Consider the following 23,324-nt stretch of genomic DNA (forward strand, 5'->3'; position numbering starts at 1 on the left):
AGACAACATCCACTGCCTTCCCTTCACCACTTTCCTGGTAACCTCCTCGAAAAACTCTAATAGATTGGTTAAACATGACCTACCACGCACAAAGCCATGTTGACTCTCCCTAATAAGTTCCTGTCTGTCCGAATACTTGTAGATCCTATCTCTCAGTACTCCTTCCAATAATTTACCTACTACCAACGTCAAATTTGCGAGGCATTTTCTTTAATTTTCATAAGATCATTAATTTATGGTACTAAAACTTTAATTTTGTTCACATTTATATCATACTCCTTTGAAGACTTTCAATTAGTTAGCCTTAGTTTTAATTTCTTTTGCAATCCCCAACTATAGGTTTGTTGGCACCAATTCCATGCTTTGATATACTTGTGATGAAGGTTTAAGGGTGTTGGGGAAAAAGGGAATGATTTTTAGAACTTTGCACTTTGGCAGCATGACTTGTGTAATACCTGCCCCGCGTGACTGCCAACTGCGTGATTGGCTTTTATACCATACAAAGAGTTGTTAATTATTACAGAACATGTGCAAACAGAAGGAAGCAGTCTTCTTTGTGGTTTGACAGATATGCAGAAGTCAGTTATGGGTTTCTGAGTACTCTCTCTAGGGGGTTCGGCAGGGACCATAGCCTCAAAAAATCAGAACTACCTTATTTGTGGGCTGACTGTGCTGGGAAACAGTACTATGGAAGGACTGGAGGCCATAAATAAAGAGCTTGCAGAGTTGCGACTGTACGTCCAACAGACCTGGTATGCTGTAGACTACCAGTTGGCTCAGTAAGGAGTATGTACCTTAGTAAGGGACAAGTGTATCACCCACGTCACAGACGAATCATATAATATAACACATGCTATTCAGTCCATTGAGAAACAATTAGATGATCTCAGGCAAAGTCCCAAACCAGGTAATGGGTGGTCAGGTTGGCTATTAGGCGGTTCCTGTGGTTCCCATTTGCTGCATGGGCTTATTACAATTACAATTGCTGTTACTGCTATGTGTGTGTTATTAGTTTGTATTAATACATGTTGCAAGATGTGTCTGTATGAGCTAAGAAATTTATTTTTGGCCCCAGTCTGAATGTATTATCATGAAATGATAAAAGGAGGGAATGTAATATAACGTTAAGAAGTGAGCATCTCGCAGGCCTCTTGTGACCCTGGCTATTTTGTAAGGGTCATAGCGGCTAAGACTTTGACGAAAAGCGTAGAAGCACAAGTGTTTCTCACAAGATAAGCTGAGTGGGTGATATTATTCTTGTTATGCAACCCATGTAACTTCAGTCCTTGACTAAGAACAACTTGTACCACTGTTTGATTAACTGCTGTTAAGAAACATAGTGCTTGCTAGATAAGCATTATAAGGAATGCCTGTTTCAAGGGTGGGAAGCTCCGAGGTGTAAGTTTATGTCTGGTGTTCCTAGACATAAGGGTATTTAAGCTGTTACACGAACAATTTATGGCTGATAAGTTAAACAATACTCATCTGTACAGAAACTAAGGGGGTGAACCCACCTGTATCTGTGTACGTGACTGCATATGTATAAAAAGCACTGTGTTTGCTTCAAAAGCCAGAGACACCCGGAGCAGCCCAAGAGAGTGCTTAAGGAGGGTTCTCTGCCTTAAATACACCCAATGACTTGGCCTCCACTGCCGCCCGTGGCAACAAATTCTATAGATTCACCACCCTCTGGCTAAAAAAATTTCTTTGCATCTCCGTTCTGAATGGGTGCCCTTCAATCCTTAAGTCATATAACCATATAACAATTACAGCACAGAAACAAGCCATCTCGGCCCTTCTAGTCCGTGCCAAACTCTTACTCTCACCTAGTCCCACTGACCTGCATGCCCTCTCGTACTAGACTCTTCCATCATGGGAAACAACTTTGCCACATCCACTCTGTCCATACCTTTCAACATTCGAAATGTTTCTGTGAGGTCCCCCCTCATTCTTCTAAACTCCAAGGAATGCAGTCCAAGAGCAGACAAACGTTCCTCATATGTTAACCCTCTCATTCCCGGAATCATTCTAGTGAATCTTCTCTGTACCCTCTCCAACGTCAGCACATTCTTTCTTAAATAAGGAGACTAAAACTGCCCACAGTACACCAAGTGAGGTCTCACCAGCGCCTTATAGAGCCTCAACATCACATCCCTGCTCCTATACTCTATTCCTCTAGAAATGAATGCCAACATTGCATTTGCCTTCTTCACCACCGACTCAACCTGGAGGTTAACCTTAAGGGTATCCTGTACGAGGACTCCTCAAGTCCCGTTGCATCTCAGAACTTTGAATTCTTTCTCCATTTAAATAATAGTCTGCCCGTTTATTTCTTCTGCCAAAGTGCATAACCATACACTTTCCAACATTGTATTTCATTTGCCACTTCTTTGCCCATTCTTCCAATGAGGAAAAAGCCTAATAAAATTCTCCGGAAAATCCATCAGGACCCAAAGCCTTCCCCGAGTGCAATGAACCTACAGCCTCGGCAATTTCCTCAGAAGAAATAGGTTGATCCAACTGTTTTTGGTTATCATCAGAAAGTGTACGGATGTTTTCCTCATTGTTTATACCTCATTTATATCAGTCCTTTTGGACTCCTTTAAGTTGAGTAGGTTGCCACAATCTTTTTATGAAGGCCTTTGACAAGCTGCCACACATGAGGCTAGTTAACAAGATAAGAGCCCATGGAATTATGGGGTAGTTACATACATGGATAAAGCGTTGGCTGATTGGCAGGAAACAGAGAGTGGGAATAAAGGGATCCTATTCTGGTTGGCTGCCGGTTACCAGTGTTGTTCCACAGGGGCCCGTGTTAGGGCTGCTTCTTTTTACATTGTACATCAACGATTTGGATTATGGAATAGATGGCTTTGTGGCTAAGTTTGCTGATGATACGAAGATAGGTGGAGGGGCCGGTAGTGCTGAGGAAACGGAGAGTCTACAGAGAGACTTGGATAGATTGGAAGAATGGGCAAAGAAGTGGCAAATGAAGTACAATGTTGGAAAGTGTATGGTTATGTACTTTGGCAGAAGTAATAAACGGGCAGACTATTATTGAAATGGGGAAAGAATTCAAAGATCTGAGATCCAACGGGACTTGGGAGTCCTCGTACAGGATACCCTTAAGGTTAACCTCCAGGTTGAGTCGGTAGTGAAGAAGGCAAATGCAATGTTGGCATTCATTTCTAGAGGAATAGTGTATAGGAGCAGGGATGTGATGTTGAGGCTCTATAAGGCGCTGGTGAGACCTCACTTGGAGTACTGTGGGCAGATTTGGTCTCCTTATTTAAGAAAGGATGTGCTGACGTTGGAGAGGGTACAGAGAAGATTCACTAGAATGATTCCAGGAATGAGAGGGTTAACATATGAGGAACGTTTGTCCGCTCTTGGACTGTATTCCTTGGAGTTTCGAAGAATGAGGGGAGACCTCATAGAAACATTTCGAATGTTAAAAGGCACGGACAGAGTGGATGTGGCAAAGTTATTTCCCATGATGGGGGAGTCTAGTACGAGAGGGCACGACTTAAGGATTGATGGGTGCCTATTCAGAACAGAAATGTAAAGAAATTTTTTTAGCCAGAGGGTGGTGAATCTATGGAATTTGTTGCCATGGGCAGCAGTGGAGGCCAAGTCATTGGGTGTATTTGAAGCAGAGATTGATAGGTATCTGAGTAGCCAGGGCATCAAAGGTTATGGTGAGAAGGCGGGGGAGCGGGACTAAATGGGAGAATGGATCAGCTCATGATAAAATGGCGGAGTACTCGATGGGCTGGATGGCCGACTTCTGCTTCTTTGTCTTATGGTCTTATGGACTACAGCTCTGCCTTTAATACCATCGTTCCAAATAAACTGATTCCTAAGCTCCGGAACCTGGGCCTTAGCACTCAGATTTGCAGCTAGATCTTCAACTTCCTCAGAGACAGGACCCAGGCTATAAAAATAGGGGACAAGCTCTCCTCTACAATCACTCTGAGCACTGGTGCCCCACAAGGCTGTGTACTCAGCCCCCTGCTGTACACACTGTACCCCCATGATTGTGTAGCCAAGTTTCCATCAAACTCAATATATAAGTTTGCTGATGTCACAACAATTGTAGGCCGTATCTCGGGTAATGATGAGTTTGAGTACAGAGAGGAAATTAAGAACTTGGTGGCGTGGTGCGAAGACAATAACCTATCCCTCAACATCAGCAAGATGAAGGAATTGGTTGTTGACTTTCAGAAGGAGTAGCAGACCGCACGACCCAATTTACATCGGTGGTGCGCAAGTGGATCAGGTCAAAAGCTTTAAGTTCCTTGGGGTCAATATCACAAATGACCTGACTTGGTCCAACCAAGCAGAGTTCACTGCCAAAAAGGCCCACCAGCGCCTTTACTTCCTGAGAAAACTAAAGAAACTTGGCCCGTCCCCTAAAACCCTCACTAATTTTTATAGATGCACCGCAGAAAGCATTCTTCTAGGGTGCATCACAACCTGGTATGGAAGTTGTCCTGTCCAAGACCTAAAGAAGCTGCAGCACATCACACAAAGCAATCTTCTGTCCGTGGACTCACTTCACACCGCATGCTGTTGGAGCAGTGCTGCCAGGATAATCAAGGACTCGACCCTCCCAGCCAACAGATTTTTCGTCCCTCTTCCCTCCGGGAGAAGGTTCAGGAGCTTGAAGACTCGTACGGCCAGATTTGGGAACAGCTTCTTTCGAACTGTGAAACGACTGCTGAATGGATCCTGACCCGGATCTGGGCCGTACCCTCCAAATATCCGGACCTGCCTCTTGGTTTTTTTGCACTACCTCACTCCCCATTTTTCTATTTTCTATTTATGATTTATAATTTAAATTTTTAATATTTACTAATTTTAACTATTATTCATGTTTTTAATATTTGTAATCCAGGGTGTGTGAAGCGCAGAATCAAATATCGCTGTGATGATTGTATGTTCTAGTACCAATTGTTTGGCAACAATAAAGTATAAAGTATATGCTTAGGGATAAATGGAGAATGGTAGTCTGTAAACTGCAAGAAAGACACAACTGTAAGATTACTTTCACTGACACTGATTTTATAGAAATGCAAATAAAGATTGATACACGCAGTGTTTGGGAAGATACAGGGTGCTACATCACCAGAATTAAACAAAGGTGTGAACAAAATTAAGTCACAATTTTGTTCTAAAGCTAAAGGAAGCAGCTTTGCCAATACTGTGGCCACTGAGAAGTTAAGTTCAAACTGAGCCTGGAACTAATGGAGGGGAAATGGTCTTGTTAGCTAAAAGGTTTGTCTGCTCTGCGAGGGTGAACATGCTTTGGATTCGTACATTCAGCTGGAAAGCATGAGATTACTCTGATTTTCTGATTCTGTGATTCTTTACAAGGAAAATACTAAAACATTAACAAATCTACACCCTAATTCAACAGGCACCAGTTCAGTACAGGTGCAAATTCCTTTATCCGAGACTCTGAAATGCAAAAAGCTTCGAAAACCGAAGTTTTTTCACCAACAGCTGACATTACTCAGGTGTGATGTGGCAGCACTAGCAGAGGCTGCCAGATGCCAGTTGTGGCTCAGCGCTCGTACTGGTTACACGTGCATTTGCTCTTCGCTTTGTGTTTAGTTTCACTGTGAAAATGTCAAAAAGAGCTGCAGATACCCCTATGGGTAACAATGAGAAAACGAGAAGGAAACATTTATCGTTATCAATAACGCAGAAAGTGGAGTTATTGCAGAAGCTTAATCATGGTGAGTCTGTGTGGCGTCTTACTGAAGAAAATAGTGTCGGAACTACCGCTGTATATGATTTTAAGTAAAGACAAGTTACTGAAGTTTTATTGTGACAGTGACGTTCTACATTTATTCCAATAAGTCATTTACCATGTGTTTAATTCGGTTCGTTTGAAGCTGTATATTTTTGTTTTATTGAATGTTTTTGTTGGAAATAAAATTTCTTCTTGTCATTATTCCCTAAACAATACAGTATAACAATTATTTACATAGCATTCACTTTGTATTAGGTATTATATGTAATCTAGAGATGAATTAAAGTATACGGGAGAATGTGCGTAGGGTTGGTGCGCCGCCGTGTCCTAAAGTCCACCACACTGAGACAGGTTAAATAAGGGACTTGAGCATACAGTACGTGTTTTTTTGGTATCGGGGAGGGGGGGTGGGCTGAAATCCGAAAAATACTGAATTCCGAAATGCAACTGGCCTCAAGGATTTCGGATAAGGGATTGTGGACCTGTATAATTGTAGCGGTGATATTGCTGCCTATCTTTACTGATTGTTGTCTTTTGGGAGGTCAAGGATCCATTGACAATTGTGTTAGAGCTAGAGAGTCATAAAGCATAGAAGCAAGTCTTTTAGCCCAACTGGTCCATACTGATCAAGGTGACCATCCAAACTAGTCCTATTTTTCTGTATGATGTACAACCCTCCTAAGCCCTTCCTATCCACACACGTGCCCAAATGTCTTTTAAAATTTGTTATTGTATCTATTAGCCTGTTGCGTTGCACAACCAAAAGTTTGGGAATGGGTTTTCTGGAAATTATAGTATCAAAGGTGGGGCTGGAGCTGTAGTCTTCATAGAAACATAGAAAACCTATAGCACAATACAGGCCCTTCAGCCCACAAAGCTGTACTGAACATCTCCCTACCTTCGAACTACCTCGGCTTTATCCATGGCCCTCTAAGCTCCATGTAGCCATCCAGAAGTCTCTTAATAGACCCTATCGTTTCCACCTCCACCGCCGCCTGGCCATTCCACGCACTCATCACTCTCTGCGTAGTAAAAAAAACGTACTCCTGATATCTCCTGTACCTACTTCCAAGCACCTTAAAACTCTGCCCTCTTGTGCTAGCCATTTCAGCCCTGGGGAAAAGCCTCTGACTACCTACACGATCAATTATCTTGTACACCTCTATCAGGTCACCTCTCATCCTCCGTTGCTCCAAGGTGAAAAGGCCAAGTTCACTCAACCTAATCTCATAAGGCATGCTTCCCAATCCAGGCAATATCCTTGTAAATTTCCTCTGCACCCTTTCTATGGTTTCCACATCCTTCCTATAGTGAGGCAACCAGAACTGAGTACGGTACTCCAAGTGGGGTCTGACCAGGGTCCTATATAGCTGCAGCATTACCTCTCGGCTCTTAAACTCAATCCCACGATTGATGAAGGCCAATGCACTGTATACCTTCTTAACCACAGAGTCAACATGCATAGCAGCTTTCAGTGTCCTATGGACTCGGACCCCAAGATCCCTCTGATCCTTCACACTGCCAAGAGTCTTACCATTAATGCTATATTTTGCCATCATATTTGACCTACCAAAACTAAGCACCTCACACTTATCTGGGTTAGACTCCACCTGCCACTTCTCAGCCCAGTTCTGCATCCTATCAATGTCCCGCTGTAACCTCTGACAGCCCTCCACACTATCTACAACACACCCAACCTTTGTGTCATCAGCAAATTTACTAACCCATCCCTCCACTTCTTCATCCAGGTCATTTATAAAAATGACAAAGAGTAGGAGCCCCAGAACAGATCCTTGAGGCACACCACTGGTCACCGACCTCTATGCAGAATATGACCCGTCTACAACCGCTCTTTGCCTTCTGTGGGCAAGCCAGTTCTGGATCCACAAAGCAATGTCCCTTGGATCCCATGCTTCCTTACTTTCTCAATAAGACTTGCATGGGGTACCTTATCAAATGCCTTGCCAAAACCCATATACACTACATCTACAGCTCTACCTTCATCATTGTGTTTAGTCACATCCTCAGAAAATTTAATATCAGGCTCGTAAGGCATGACCTGCCTTTGACAAAGCCATGCTGACTATTCCTGATCATATTATGCCTCTCCAAATGTTCATAAATCCTGCCTCTCAGGATCTTCTCCATCAACTTACCAATCACTGAAGTAAGATTCACTGGTCTATAGTTTCCTGGGCTATCCCTACTCCATTTCTTGAATAAGGGAACAAAATCCGCAACCCTCCAGTCCTCTGGAACCTCTCCCGTCCCCATTGATGATGCAAAGATCATCACCAGAGGCTCAGCAGTCTCCTCCCTCGCTTCCCACAGTAGCCTGGCGAACATCCCGTATGGTCCTAGTGACTTATCCAGCTTGATGTTTTCCAAAAGCTCCAGCACATCCTCTTCCTTAATATCTACATGCTCAAGCTTTTCAGTTCACTGCAAGTCATCCCTACAATCGCCAAGATCCTTTTCCATAGTGAATACTGAAGCAAAGTATTCGTTAAGTACCTCCACTGTTTCCTCCGGTTCCATACAGACTTTTCCACTGTCACACTTGATTGGTTCTATTCTCTCTCATCTTATCCTCTTGCTCTTCACATACTTGTGGAATGCCTTGGGGTTTTCCTTAATCCTATCCTCCAAGGCCGCCTTATGGCCCCTTCTGGCTCTCGTAATTTCATTCTTAAGCTCCTTCCTGCTGGGTTTATAATCTTCTAGATTCCTATCATTACCTAGCTTTTTGAATCTTTTGTAAGCTCTTCTTTTCTTCTTGACTAGACTTACAACAGCCTTTGTACACCACAGATCTTGTACCCTACCATCCTTTCCATGTATCATTGGAACGTACCTACTCAGAGCCCCACGCAAATATCTCCAGAACATTTGCGACATTTCTTCCGTATGTTTCCCTGAGACCATCTGTTTCCAATTTATGCTTCCAAGTTCCTGCCTGATAGCCTCATATTTCCCCTTACTCCAATTAAACGTTTCCCTAACTTATCTGTTCCTATCCCTCTCCAGTGCTATGGTAAAGGAGATAGAATTGTGATCACTATCTCCAAAATGCTCTCCCAGTGAGAGACCTGACCAGGTTCATTTCCCAATACCAGATCAAGTACAGCCTCTTCTCGTGTCAGCTAATCTACGTATTGTGTCAAGAAACCTTCCTGAACACACCTAACAAACTCTACCCTATCTAAACCCCTCACTCTAGGGAGATGCCAGTTAATATTTTGGAAATTAAAATCTTCCACAACAACCCTGTTATTATTACTCCTTTCCAGAATCTGTCTCCCTATCTGCTCCTCAATGTCCCTGTTACTATTGGGTGGTCTATAAAAAATACCCAGTAGAGTTATTGACCCCTTCCTATTCCTAACTTCCACTCACAGAGACTCCGTAGACAACCCCTCCATGACCTCCTCCTTTTCTGCAGCCGTGATACTATCCATGATCAACAGTCCCATGCCCCCACCTATTTTGCCTCCCTCCCTATCCTTTCTGAAATATCTAAAGCCTGGCACTAGAAGTAGCCATTCCTGCCCCTGCATCATCCAAGTCTCTGTAATGACCACAACATCATAGCTCCAAGTGCTGATCCAAGCTCTAAGCTCATGTGCCTTATTCATAATACTGCTCGCATTAAGATAGAAATATCTCAAACCATTGGTCTGAGCGCGTCCCTTCTCTATCACCTGCCTATCCTCCCTTTCGCACTGTCTCCAAGTTTTCTGTATTTGTGAGCCAACCTCCCTTTCCTCCGTCACTTCAGTTCAGTTCCCACCCCACAGCAATTCTGGTTTAAGCTCTCCCTAACAGCCTTAGCAAACCTTTCCGCCAGGATATTGGTCCCCCTCAGATTCAAGTGCAACCCCGTCCTCTTTGTACAGGTCACACCTGCCCAGAAGATGTTCCAATGATCCAGAAATCTGAATCCCTGCCCCCTGCTCTAATTCCTCAGCCACGCATTTATCCTCCACCTCATTCTTTTCCTGTACTCACTGTCACGTGGCACAGGCAGTAATCCTGAGATTACCACGTTTGAGGTCCTGCTTCTCAGCTTCTTTACTAAATCCCTGTAGTCTGTTTTCAGGACCTCCTTCCTTTTCCTATCTATGTCATTGGTACCAATATGTACCATGATCTCTGGCTGTTCTCCTTCCCAATTCAAGATATCGTGGATGCGATCAGAAACATCCCGTATCCTGGCACCTGGGAGGCAAACTACCATCCGCGTTTCTTTCCTGCATCCACAGAATCGCCTATCTGACCCCCTAACTATAGAGTCCCCTATCACTGCTGCCATCCTCTTCCTTTCCCTACCCTTCTGAGTACAGGGCCAGACTCTGTGCAAGAGGCACAACCACTGTTTCTTCCCCCAGGTAGGCCGTCCCCTCCAACAGTACTCAAGCAGGAATACTTATTGTTAAGGGGGACTGCCACTGGGGTACTCTCTAGCACCTGCTTCTTGCCCATCCCTCTCCTGACTATTACCCACTTCTCTGTCTCCTGTGGTCCTGGGGTGACTACCTGCCTATAGCTCCTCTGTATCACCTCCTCACTCTTCCTGACCAGATGAAGGTCATCGAGCTGCAGCTTGACACACCTGGTGCAGATGTGGTTGTCCGGGAGGCCGGGAGTTTTCAGGACCTCCCACGTCTGACACTGAGCACAGAAAACCGGCCTCACACACATACTTTGTCTTTATTTTAAACAGATAACCTACCTGGCCTCGAAGAAGGAAGTAGCCCAAGAAATAGTGGATGCATTAGTGATAATTTTTCAAAACTCTTTAGATTCTGGACTAGTTCCTGAGGATTGGAGGGTGGCTAATGTAACCCCACTTTTTAAAAAAGGAGGGAGAGAGAAACCGGGGAACTATAGACCGGTTAGCCTGACATCGGTGGTGGGGAAAATGCTAGAGTCAGTTATCAAAGATGTGATAACAGCACATTTGGAAAGCGGTGAAATCATCAGACAAAGTCAGCATGGATTTGTGAAAGGAAAATCATGTCTGACGAATCTCATAGAATTTTTTGACGCACTTTTTAAGATACCACTTCTGCTTGGTAAGTTTGTTTTTGTAGTACATTAGTGAAACCTGCCATTACAGGTGGGGAGTTTACAGTGCTCAGAAAAAGTCTCGTGCTCTTTTCTGTCCCTGCTCTTTGCATTCAGTGGAATTTGAGGTGAATTTCCCTCAATTATACCTTCCAATGTGGACATGAACAATGTCTGTATTATGAATCTTTGACTGTCAACCATTTGTTTCCTACTCCACGTCACAATCTTTATATAATGGAGTGATGCTGGCAAAGCTCTGTTAATTACCTATATTCTGGAGGGTAGTGAGATGCTGTACTTTACAACTGAACAACTTAGGTTACTTCAAATATAGTATGTCAACCATGTTTTGTGGAACTAGGATCACATTGGATGAGCATCCTTTGTAAAGTATTTAATCAACTGGGTTCTTGTGACTACTTGGGAACAAGGTTTTTATGCTTTCCTACAGATAGTATGATTTATTAAATGACATTTGCTGTCTGCTATGCCATTGGCACTTAAGGGCGGTACAGAGGGTCCTTTATCTCTGGCAGTGTTCAAGGCTTCCTTCATTGTGATAGTAGTTTTCACTAGTGTCAGTCATGCAGGTCCTGGGTGGAGACTCAGGAATACCATTGCACTCAGAAGTAGAAGGAATCTAATTGCTGTTTCCGTAATAATTTTGTTTTATCAGTCAGGATTGTTATCCCTGAGCTGAACCTCCGAACCTGGAGGACAGGTGGACTACTCTTTGTTTGTCCTCTACCCTTTGACCTGTTTGGCATGGGTGACCCTGCCAAGATCCAAAGCATAAAGCCCTGACTCCAGCCAACATAGCTCTCTGGGTCATTGAGGCATTGAGGTTGTGGCCCTCTGGAGGATATTAAATGACATGTCGAGGTAGAATTTAAGCCATAAGTCTTTGGGTACTTTTGCTGCTATCCATGTAGTACCAATCATTCTCACTTCCTTGCCATTTCTTTATAGCTAGCTTTATTAGGTTACGAATCATCCATGACTGAAACTATATGTGTTATATCATTATAACCTTTTAAAGTCGTCTTGTTTTTGGTGTTGGCATTACTGTGTCTAATTTATGAGCTAATTAAAAAAAAAAACAAAAATGCTGCAAAAGCTGAACAGGTCAGACAGCATTAATGGAAAGATAAATGGTTAACAACTCAGGTTGAAGATCCCTCAACAGAACTGAGAAAGAAAACATATTTGAGTAAATAGCCATCTCTGGACTCCTGTGATTGAATCACACCTTGAATCTGGGGGCTTAAAATTCTATTACTTCAATAATTTGGAGTAAACCTAATTTTGGATGTGCTGTGAACACCTGGTTCTGGCTGCACATCATGCTTGCACTCAGAACCCTTGTATTATTTTCCAGATTAGTGAGGCAGATGCAGGACCATCAGGATTTCTGAACATTTGGATGCCAGGTTATCAGAGTTTTTTCTACAGTCATATCAATCGCTTTGCAAATACTGCCTTGTCAGGATATGGCTGCTGGATCCTGATTGTTTTAAACTGAGGTTCTAGGAAGATGGCGAGGAGCAGAAGTAAAGCAAGGGGAAAGATGAAAACAAAGACACCAAACCAGCATAGTTTGGTCGTCTTATACCAGATAGGACACAATCCATTAAAATTCCATTTATTTGAATTAACCAATAAGACAGCACCTATTAGGTAATGCAATACCTGTCTCTGAAAAATAGAGGCAACAACAACCACTAAAAAACAGACTGAACAATTACATGTATATAGGTAATTATATAAATATACAAACGAGTATCAGAATGTTAAACTACAAGGAAAATAACAATTATACAGTCCAAACCAACAAATCCTTATAGAAATTAACCTAGTATATTCTAACTATATAGTTTCAGTTTTGATAAAGGCTCTGACTTGAGATATTTAACATGTTGAATTTGCTCTGTATTTTCTGTTGAGTTTGCCTTTTATCATAAGCCTTGAACTTGAAGAGCAAAGGACTTGTATTTTTATCTGGTTTAAAAAGTAGAAAAGAAGCTTGGATTTCTCTAGAATTTTAATTTTCTGTGGTAAATTACTGTCTAAAAGTTAAGTATATTTTAACTAATGAAATAAGAACCTAATATGTTTCGAAGTTTATGACTTAAGACTCTTGAATAATATGTGCCATTGTGTTCTGCAACAGGTAGCCGAGCTTATGTTCTCCTTTCACTGAGCCAGCAGGATGGGATTGAACAACATATGGATTTTGACAATCGTTACACCTTGTTGGAATTGTTTGCAGAAACCACCTCATCTGAAGAACATGGAATTTCATTTGAGGGAATTCATCTTCCTCAGGTAATCTGATTTCCTCTTCATTTTGCATCCTTAACTGTAAAAAAAAATCTTGGATTTATAATCTTGTCCAAAAATTACAGAATAATGTAATTTAAGGTAAATTACAGAATAAGGTTTAACTTTGGTGCTAAATCTTTCTGGTAAAACATAATCTGGAAATAAGTAAAAAAAAAAAATCATGTGTCTATGAGCACTTCAAAGCTTTTCTAACTCCACTGTATTTCTGATGGCAGCACCTTGCATATCAATAGAAGTATGTCTTCCTTCTCCCTCTTTCATTGTTTCATTTGCTATATCTAGATCCCTCAGCCATTTTTTTTGATATTATCTGGAGTGAAATGAGGTAGAAGAATTGTGGTTTTTATGTTGTTGGGGATCTCGGGAGCAAGCTGGGATGAAACATCCATATGGCACCTCTGAATTTGTTTTCAAATGCTTCAAACTTGTTTTCACTCATCTGCTGGGCCTTTAAATTGTTTAGCTGTATTGGGATTGTATAGAGATTGTTTTGGTGTTTAGAATGCATATAATTCTACATTGCAGCTTCAAGTACAGTGCTTTGTTAAAAGTATTCAGCCCCTAACCCTTTGTTTACATAAATGAATATTACCACCAGGAATTTTGATTATTTTAACTGAGGATTTTTATCTGTGAATCACATGCTCCTTTTCCACAGTAGAGTCCAAACAGCAGGGAAAATTGTAAAGCATGGAAAACAAAAAATTCAAGAACTGTAATGTCAGCATTTCAAAAGTATTCACCCCCCCCCCCCACACACTTTGCTCAGCACTTAGTTGAACCACCTCTCGCAGCTATTACATCCAAAAGTCTTCTTGGATGTCTCTATTAGCTTTGCACAATGTGAGGGAGCAAAATTTGCCCACTCCTTGCAAAATTGCTCAAGCTGTGCCAGGTTGGTTGGGGAGCAGTGGTGTACAGCAGTCTTGAGGCCTTGTCACAAGTGTTTGATCGGGTTAAGGTCAGGACTCTGGGCCACTGAATAACATCAATTTTCTTCATTTGAAGACACACAGTGGTTACTCTGGCTGTGTGCTTTGGGTTGTTGTTCTTCTGAAAGACAAACTTCCTCCCTATTTTAAACTCTGGCAGAGGCTAGCAGGTTTTTAATCTAGGATCGCTCTATATTTAGTAGCGTTCATCTGCCCAACCATCCTGACCAGATTTCTAGTCCCTGATGCTGAAAATCATCCCCATAGTATGATGCTACCTCTACCATATGTAACTCTCATTTGTGTGGATGCTGCGCGATGTGTCCCCTGTTATAAATCAGTACCACGAAATAACAACCAGTACAAATATGTGATTAAACAATTGAACTCTATAATCTTAACTTGACTATATGGTTAGTAAAGAAAACAAAGATAAAAGAAAAAGAGCCCATTCTCATGAAATAGTCTAATGCGCAAACGTTGGAGCTCAGTGATAAGATGGTCGTCCACCATCAACCTCCAATCGTCGCTGACCTTCAGACCCTCACTCAAAGTCCTCTCCGTCCGGCGGTCTACCAACTCTCTCCATTCACGTCTTCTCTCTTCATCTCTCCCCGGTAAAAGACCATGAAAATCTCTCTTCCAGACTCACAAGAATGAACAACATTTCTCTCATTGGATAGCCCCTGCATTCCAAAACCCTGTTATCTCTAGTCATAATCCAAACAGTGCTGCTACAGAGAAACCATTACATTAGCAGTGAAACATTACAGAGAGGCCATTACATTAACAGTGAAACCTTACAGTATGTTACACATACTTTACAGTTGGAATGGTATTACCTGGCTGATGTGCAGTATTAGATTTGCACTTGGTGTTGAGGCCAAAAAGTTCCATTTAGCATCATCTGACCACAAGACCTTTTTCCACATCTTTACAGTATCTTCTCTATGATGCTTTATAAAGTCTTTATGGGCAAGTATATGCTTTTTTTTCCCCTCAGCCAGGTCTTCTTGCCACTCTTCCATTAATACCCTTTTTGTGCAAGAGATTGTGGAGCCATGAACTTCATCTCCATTTGCAGCCATTGACTTGCAGCTCACTGTGAGTGACTGTTGCCCATCATAGTAGCCTGTCTTATAAATGCCATTCTTCTCCAGCGACTGAGTTTAGAGGTGCAGCCTGAGCTGGGGATTGTGGCTGTGGTTTAATATTTTTTCCACTTATTCCACGATGGACTGCACTGAGCTTTGAGGTATGTTCAGTGCTATTGAGATGGTCTTGTAGCATATTAAAAAGTACACAATATGATGGTGTCCTCAGTGCAAAGATGGGAGTGCCTTCCGTGAGGACAGTGGCAGAGTATTTCTGTCGGTGCTACCATAGACCGATACCTTTGTCATGGATATTTAGGTAAGGAACAGTTCAAGTAGGTTTTTTGCTGGGTTATCACCGAAATAATTGTTTGCCTTTCTGCATTTTCATGTTTAATCACTCCAGAATCAGTCTACCAGAGCACTAGAGCTATCCTAAACTAAGTGATAACTTGCTTCGCATGCTATGAAATGTTCAGTATAGAGAACCAGAAATCCTCTTGCTGCTTCTTCGATAAGCTCACCTTTAAAGTATTATCTTTAGTTCCACAGCTCATGCCACACAGTTACTTCTATCCATTGGCACCAGCACAGTGGCTTCCATTGGTTCCTTCTACCCAGTTTTCAGTGCTCAAATTTCCCCACCAACTATTTCACCCTTCTTCAATGCTTGAAAATAAGAAATGCTGGAAATGTGAACTCAAGCTGGAAAATTCTAAAAGTACCATTCAGGCCAGACAGAATCTGCAGAGAGTGGAAGTAAGCTGAATTTCATGATTCCTGATGAATTTCATGATTTGAAAAGTAGTGGATATGCCCAGGTCCATCACGGGTAAAAGTCTCCCCACCATCAAGGACATCTACAAGGAGTGCTGTCGCAGTAAGGGAGCATCCATCATCAAGGGCACCCTATGTCCAGGCCATGTTTTCTCACCACTGTCATCAGGAAAGAGGTGCAGGAGCCTTGGGTCCCACACCACCAGGTTCAGCGTCAGTTATTACCCCTCAACCATCAAGGCTCCTGAACCAGAGTAGATAACATTGAACTGGGCTCACTTTCAAGGACTCGCCAACTCATGTTTTTGATATTTATATTACTTATTAATATATTATTTTTGTTTTTTGTTTTTGTATTTACACAATTTGTCTTTTGCACATTGGTTGTATTATTTTTATTTTTCGTTTTTGTGTTTGCACAATTTGTCTTTTGCTCATTGGTTGTTTGTCTGTCTTTGTGTGCAGTTTTTTATTGATTCTATTGTGTTTCTTTGTATTGATTGAATATCTGCAAGGAAATGAATTTCATGGTAGTATAGTAATGTGTGTATATTAATAATTTTACTTTGAACTTCAACTTTGATTATCACAGGTGGCTTGAACAGTAAATGAAGTGTTAACTGGATGGTTACATGCTCTTTCTTTCTCTATTTCAGATTCCTGGTAAACTCTTATTTTCTTTGGTAAAACGTTATCTATGTGTCACTTCGCTGATGGACAAGTTAAATAATAGTGGACAAGATGTGAGTGGAGAGCGCCAGGAGTGTGCTGCCTTGCATGTACCAGAACAGACTCGACTGTCACGCGAGTTTGAGTTCACCATGGCAATGGCAAATCTGATCTCTGAGTTAGTTCGTGTCATGGGCTGGGATCGGAATAAACAACCTGATCATGTAATGGGGTCAACAAGTGAAGCGCTGCCCAGAAACATAAAATCAATATTTCAGCCACGGAGTATGACCACCAATAGCCTTTTGATACCGCAACCTCGGAAAAAAATTGCTACGGCTTATAAATCTCGCTCAAACTTTGCCAGTCGAGGCAGTTATGTGGAATATATTCAGGAAAATTTGAAGGCAGGCATGACTGTGAAGATGCTGGAGGATTATGAACAAGTCAGTTGTGGAGATGAAGGGGAATTTAGATACAGCAATGATGGGACACCACCTGTGCAGGTAAGAATGTCCTTGAACAATCATAATGTACTTTGAGGAGATGCAACCTGACTAAAAAATGTTTTCATCCGTTCATGAAATAACAGGACTGTTTTGGAATTTACTTAAGGGGACAATGGTGGAAATTTATTGACTGGTCAATAGTCCATTTCTGTCATTTTCATCAGACTTAATTTGTTTTAGATTGCTGGTGACACATTTTTCTTAGTCATATAATAATTCTGCTTAAAAATTTCTTAATAGTAAGTAAAAGAAATGCAGACTTATGTACATGTACTATATGATCTAACAGGTTTTGAAATAATTTGGAATTTTTCTATATGATCATGTCAAAGGAAATGCATAAGGAGTGTCTTTAATGATTTTTCAAATTTCCTCCTTTGAGTGGTGGTCTCTGTTTTCACTTTGTCACACCTGGGCAGCAAAGTAGGCTAAATTCAATAAGGTGAATCAGCAGTTCATTGGGGAATTGTGTTACTCAAGGAAATTAGTACAATAGACAATAGACAGGTGCAGGAGTAGGCTATTTGGCCCTTCGAGCCAGCACCTCCATTCATTGTGATCATGGCTGATCATCCACAATCAATACCCCGTTCCTGCCTTCTCCCCATGTCCCTTGACTCCACTATCTTTAAGAGCTCTATCTAATTCTTTCTTGAAAGCATCCAGAGAACTGGCCTCCACTGCCTTCTGAGACAGAGCATTTCACAGATCCACAACTCTCTGGGTGAAAAGGTTTTTCCGTTCTAAATGGCCTACCCTTATTCTTAAACTGTGGCCTCTGGTTCTGGACTCCCCCAACATCAGGAACACGTTTCCTGCCTCTAGCGTGTCCAATCCCTTAATAATCTTAAATGTCTCAATCAGATCCCCTCTCATCTTTCTAAATTCCAGTGTATACAAGCCCAGTCACTCCAATCTTTCAACGTATGACAGTCCCGCCATCCCGGGAATTAACCTCGTGAACCTACGCTGCACTCCCTCAATAGCAAGAATGTCCTTCCTCAAATTTGGAGACCAAAACTGCACACAATACTCTAGGTATGGTCTCACCAGGGCCCTGTACAACTGCAGAAGGACCTCTTTGCTACTATACTCAACTCCCCTTGTATGAAGGCCAACATGCCATTAGTTTTCTTCACTGCCTGCTGTACCTGCATGCTTACTTTCAGTGACTGATGAACAAGGACACTTAGATTTCGTTGTACTTCCCCTTTTCCTAACTTGACACTATTCAAATAGTAATCTGCCTTTCTGTTCTTGCCACCAAAGTGGATACCCTCACATTTATTCACATTAAACTGCATCTGCCCACTCACCCAACCTGTCCAAGTCACTCTGCATTCTCATAACATCCTCCTTACATTTCACACTGCCACCCAGCTTTGTGTCATCTGCAAATTTGCTAATGTTACTTTTAATCCCTTCATATAAATCATTAATATATATCGTAAATAGCTGTGGTCCCAACACCGAGCCTTGCGGTACCCCACTAGTCACTGCCTGCCATTCTGAAAGGGCCCCGTTAATCCCTACTCTTTGTTTCCTGTCTGCCAACCAATTTTCTATCCAACTATTTTTATGTGGGCAGTTGGACCTTTGTTTAACATCTGTTAATGAGTTTCACCTCATGGGGAAGGTGTTTATACGTGTCTTCTGCTTTACGAATGTTCGCCTTACGCCACTTCGACTTTACAAAAGACCTACATTAGTAACCTATTTTCACATTACAAAGAGGATTTTCGCTTTTACGAAAATTTTCCCCATATAAATTAATGGTTCTTCGCTTTATGCCATTTCGCCTTAGGAAAGGTTTCATAGGAACGCTCCACCTTTGTAAAGGGGGGGGGGGGGGACACCTGTACTACCAAGCTTTTGCTAAGTTGAGCCTATTCATGCACCAACATTGTTGTGGGTAATTCTCAAACTTTTGAATTAATTTTTTTCACGTTTTATTACTGAGATTTTGTTTATCACAAATACTTCGAATAGGTGTTGATGAGAACCACCTTAAGCTGCTGCAATCCATGATGCCTTAGTGTGTACTTGAGTTTTAATGAGTTGAGTATTTGACTGGATTGAACGTGTCCTGGTTGTTGTTGACAAGTCATGCATTTTTCAGCAATTTTCATGTAGTTGCTGCAGCAAGTGTAGCTGTCTTGAACAGTGTTGTTAGAGCGGTTGGTTCTGCAGCATATTTTCAGTCTTGCAAGAAAACATCTTTTCCCCTTACTATGATAGAAATGGTGGTTCATTGGAGCGAATGCATTGAGGGCAGAGGGTAGTCACTGCAAAAGCAGTGACTGCTTCAACCACCTCGCATAAAAGTGCATTTTTGTGCAATTGCATTTTTTGTTCTAATTGTGTTTTCTTGTAAAAGTTTTATATAATTTGTGTTCAATTTATGTTTTTCTTGAGAGTGCTGCTTATATGATGCTTCATTCCTGTGATGCTAATGCAAGTAAATTTTTTAATGTACCTACACATATATATGTACTTGACATTAGAAGGACAGAAGTCGTAGGGTTTTCTGGCATCATTTTCTTTTTTTTTTAATTTATTTTTTATTGAATTTCATCATCAAACAAACATTTCCATAAGATGTATTTCAGATACTGTACATATATATCATATCATATTTGTCACAAATCTCCACATAATATTTATCTGAGGTATACACTTATAGAAAGGAGAGGAAAGAAAGAACAATCGAAAGAAGAAAACTATGTACAGAGTAGGGATTGATCTTTTTTTAAACAACATATTCATTGACTTATGACAGGGGTCCCCAACCTTTTTTGCACTGCGGACCAGTTTATTATTGACAATATTCTTGCGGACCGGCCGACCCGGGGGTTGGGGGGGTAGGGTTGCCAATGGACAAGAGTAGCAGTCAAATACGTTGTGTTTACCCCAAGAAAGAGTACATTGACCATGAAGCCTTGTGTGGGCACCTGTGTGTGCATGCATGACTTGTGTATGCGTGTACGTGCAGATTTTTTCCTACAAATTGTTTTTGGCGATTCTGTTCGTGGAAGGGGTGTTAATCACGACTGGAATATAGGTGATAAGTGGCTAATACACTCAATTTCATTTCTAAAAGGGTTTATCTAACAAATTCAGTATTAAACACACAGCGCATATTTTCCTCGCATAAATATAGTGATAAGTCAATTGTTAGGGGAGGACAGGGGAACTTGAAGTAAGTGTTGAACGAACTTCCAGTAGAAGTGGTAGAGGCAGGTTCGATATTATCATTTAACGAAAAATTGGGTAGGTATATGGACAGGAAAGGAATGGAGGATTATGGGCTGAGTGCAGGTCGGTGGGACTAGGTGAGAGTAACGTTTGGCACAGACTAGAAGGGCAGAGATGGCCTGTTTCCATGCTGTAATTGTCATATGGTTATATAAGTCACTTATAAGTCAATAGCATCATAACATTTTAAGTAACGTTTGGATATTAAACACACAGCACATATTTTCCCCGTATGAACATATAAAATCATTACAACACACCAATATTGCTGAATCAGTGGGAGCCCTGGGCTGAATACTTGTTCCCTGCAACAAGACAGTGCCATCGAGGGGTGATGAGAGACAGCGATACTTGAAGGGGGGGTTCCTTATGTCCAGTCTATTCTGCAATTTAGTTTTCATTGCATTCATTGCAGAGATATGTTGGAAATGGAAGCAACGTTTTCAGTGCTTTTGTGGCTATCTCAGGATATTTAGCCTTGACTTTGATCCAGAATGCCAGCAGAGATGTTATGTCAAACATACTTTTCAGCCCGCCGTCATTTGCAAGCTCAAGGAGTTGATCTCCTTCCGGCGCTGACATGGTGACGTGTGGGTAATGACCTCGCATGCGTAGTGACCTTGCGTGCGTTCAAACTCAACAATGGGCATGACAGGGAATGAGGAAAGATGTAGATGACTCATCACCAAATCATATCGTTTCCTCGTGGCCTGGTAGCACATGCTTTGTGACCCGGTACCGGTCCGCGGCTCGGTGGTTGGTTACCGCTGACTTACAAGAATAAAATCAGGCCTATGAGGTATTATGTAGTTAAACCATTTTTCCCAGTATGAATAAAATTGTTCCAGCTTATGATTAACAGTTGCTGTTTTTGTAAATGTCCATTGTAATTTCCATCCGTACATTTAAAGTTGGGCTCTCCTGTGATAACCATTTCCTGGTAAGGATCTTTTTACCAGCCACCAGCAGTACGTTCATTAAATATTTATCTCTTTTCAACCATTCTTGGGGTATATGCCCAAAATATATAGTCTTACTCTCTAAGGGTATTTCACATTTAAAGATGTCTTGTAGGGCATTATGTATCCCACTCTAATAGTCTTTGATCCACGGGGCATTCCCAGAAAATATGATAATGGTTTGCATTTTGACTTCCACAATTTTTCCAGCAAACAGAGAGGTTACTATCATAATGAGATTTCTGAGAGGGTGTAATATAATATCTTATCAGGTTTTTCTACCCAAACTCCCTCCATTTCTGTAAACTGGTACACTTCCATTGATACCTCCATATTATTGTCCAGTCTTTGTCAGATATTATTACCCCTCCTTCCTTCTCCCATTTTTTAATATATGAAGTCGAATGTGTTTTAAGATTTGACAAACCCTTATACACGCTTGAAATGATCCTACTACCGTTGTCTGAATTATATGCTTTTCTAAATAGCTCTATTGGACATGTACTTGCCTTGGTTATATTTTTAACTGTCCTATTAACACACTATCGCATCTGTAAATACCGGTAAAAGTCTTGTTTTTCTAATAAGTGTTTCTCTTTGAGTATTTCAAAACTGAACAGTGTTCCTCCTTTCATTATATTGCAAATAACTGTTATTCCTTTAGCTGTCCAGTCCTTAAATCTAGCATCCAGTTTATTCGGTGTAAAATCCGAGTCATGTGCACACCATTTAAGAATTTCAAGGTCTCTCTCTAGTTTATATTCTTTTATAATAGTTTTCCATATTTTAAGAGTCCATTTCACCCGCGGGTTATCAATAGTATTTATGTAACTTTGTAGATTGTTATCAGCCAAAATTGCATGTATGGGAATGAAAAGTATTCTCTCCTCAATGTTTTATCATTGAGCATCATATGATGGGTTGCACCAGCATATCACAGCTCTCAACTGTGCTGCAAAATACTGTTTCACCGAGACCTGGCTCTCCCCTGCCACCCCCGACTGTGCCATCCGACTGGAGGGATTTTCGATCCATCGGATGGACCGCACGGTGTCTTCGGGCAAGATGAGGGGAGGTGGTGTCTGCCTACTGATCAACACTGTGTGGTGCTCGGACACAGTGGCACTGACAAGGTCCTGCAGCCGGACCTGGAACACCTGTCGGTGAAGAGTCGTCCCTACTGTCTGCCACGGGAATTCACCTCGGTCATACTGACAGCGGTTTACATTCCCCCCCAGGCAGACGTAGAGTGTGCTCTGAACATACCGTATGCCAACACCAGTGAACTTGAGACCAGGTATCCGGAGGCTTTGTCATTACAACCGGGGCTTTAACCAGGCCAACCTCAGAAAGGCGCTACCAAAGTTACTTCAACATATCTCCTGCTCTGCTAGAGGCCCGAATATACTTGACCACTGCTACACAGCAGTCAAGGATGCCTACCGTTCCATCCCACGACCTCACTTCGGAAAATCGGACTATCAGGCCGTACTCCTCCTCCCGGCTTATAAACGGCAACTGAGGCGGGAGGTCACAGCGTCAAAAGTAGTGTCGTGTTGGACGGAGGAAATGGATGAGGTCCTCCGTGACTGCTTTGAATCGGTGGACTGGTTAGTATTCAAGGACTCAGCAGTTAACCTCGATGAGTATGCCTCAGCTGTCACGGACTTTATTTGGAAATGCACAGAGGACTGTGTGTCTGGCAAGACGATCCGGGTATTCCCTAACTGGAAACCTTGGATGAATTATGAGGTCAAGTCTGTTTTGAAGGCAAGAGCTGCGGCTTTTACGTCCGGGGATACCAGTCGCTAGATGGGATCCAGGCGTGAACTCCGGAAAGCCATTAAGGGCACCAAGAGGCAATATCGAGCCAAGTTGGAAGCCCAGGCTAACCAGAGGGATGCTGGTAGACTATGGCAGGGTCTAAATGAGATCACTGGGCGCAAAGAAAAGGCTGG

At 41.9% G+C, this 23,324-nt stretch overlaps 1 protein-coding gene across 5 annotated transcripts in view; it reads left to right on the forward strand.

Moving 5' to 3' along the window:
* LOC140191307 (cullin-9) overlaps positions 1 to 23,324 on the forward strand; it is a 332,978-nt gene that overhangs the window by 46,635 nt on the left and 263,019 nt on the right. For all 5 annotated transcript variants that reach the window (XM_072248616.1, XM_072248607.1, XM_072248588.1 and 2 more), the window contains 2 exons: positions 12,999 to 13,153; positions 16,631 to 17,149. In XM_072248616.1, coding sequence (XP_072104717.1) covers positions 12,999 to 13,153; positions 16,631 to 17,149 — 674 coding nt within the window. The remainder of the gene's footprint in view (positions 1 to 12,998; positions 13,154 to 16,630; positions 17,150 to 23,324) is intronic.

Source organism: Mobula birostris, chromosome 2, assembly GCF_030028105.1.
Source record: "Mobula birostris isolate sMobBir1 chromosome 2, sMobBir1.hap1, whole genome shotgun sequence".
NCBI lineage: Eukaryota > Metazoa > Chordata > Chondrichthyes > Myliobatiformes > Myliobatidae > Mobula > Mobula birostris.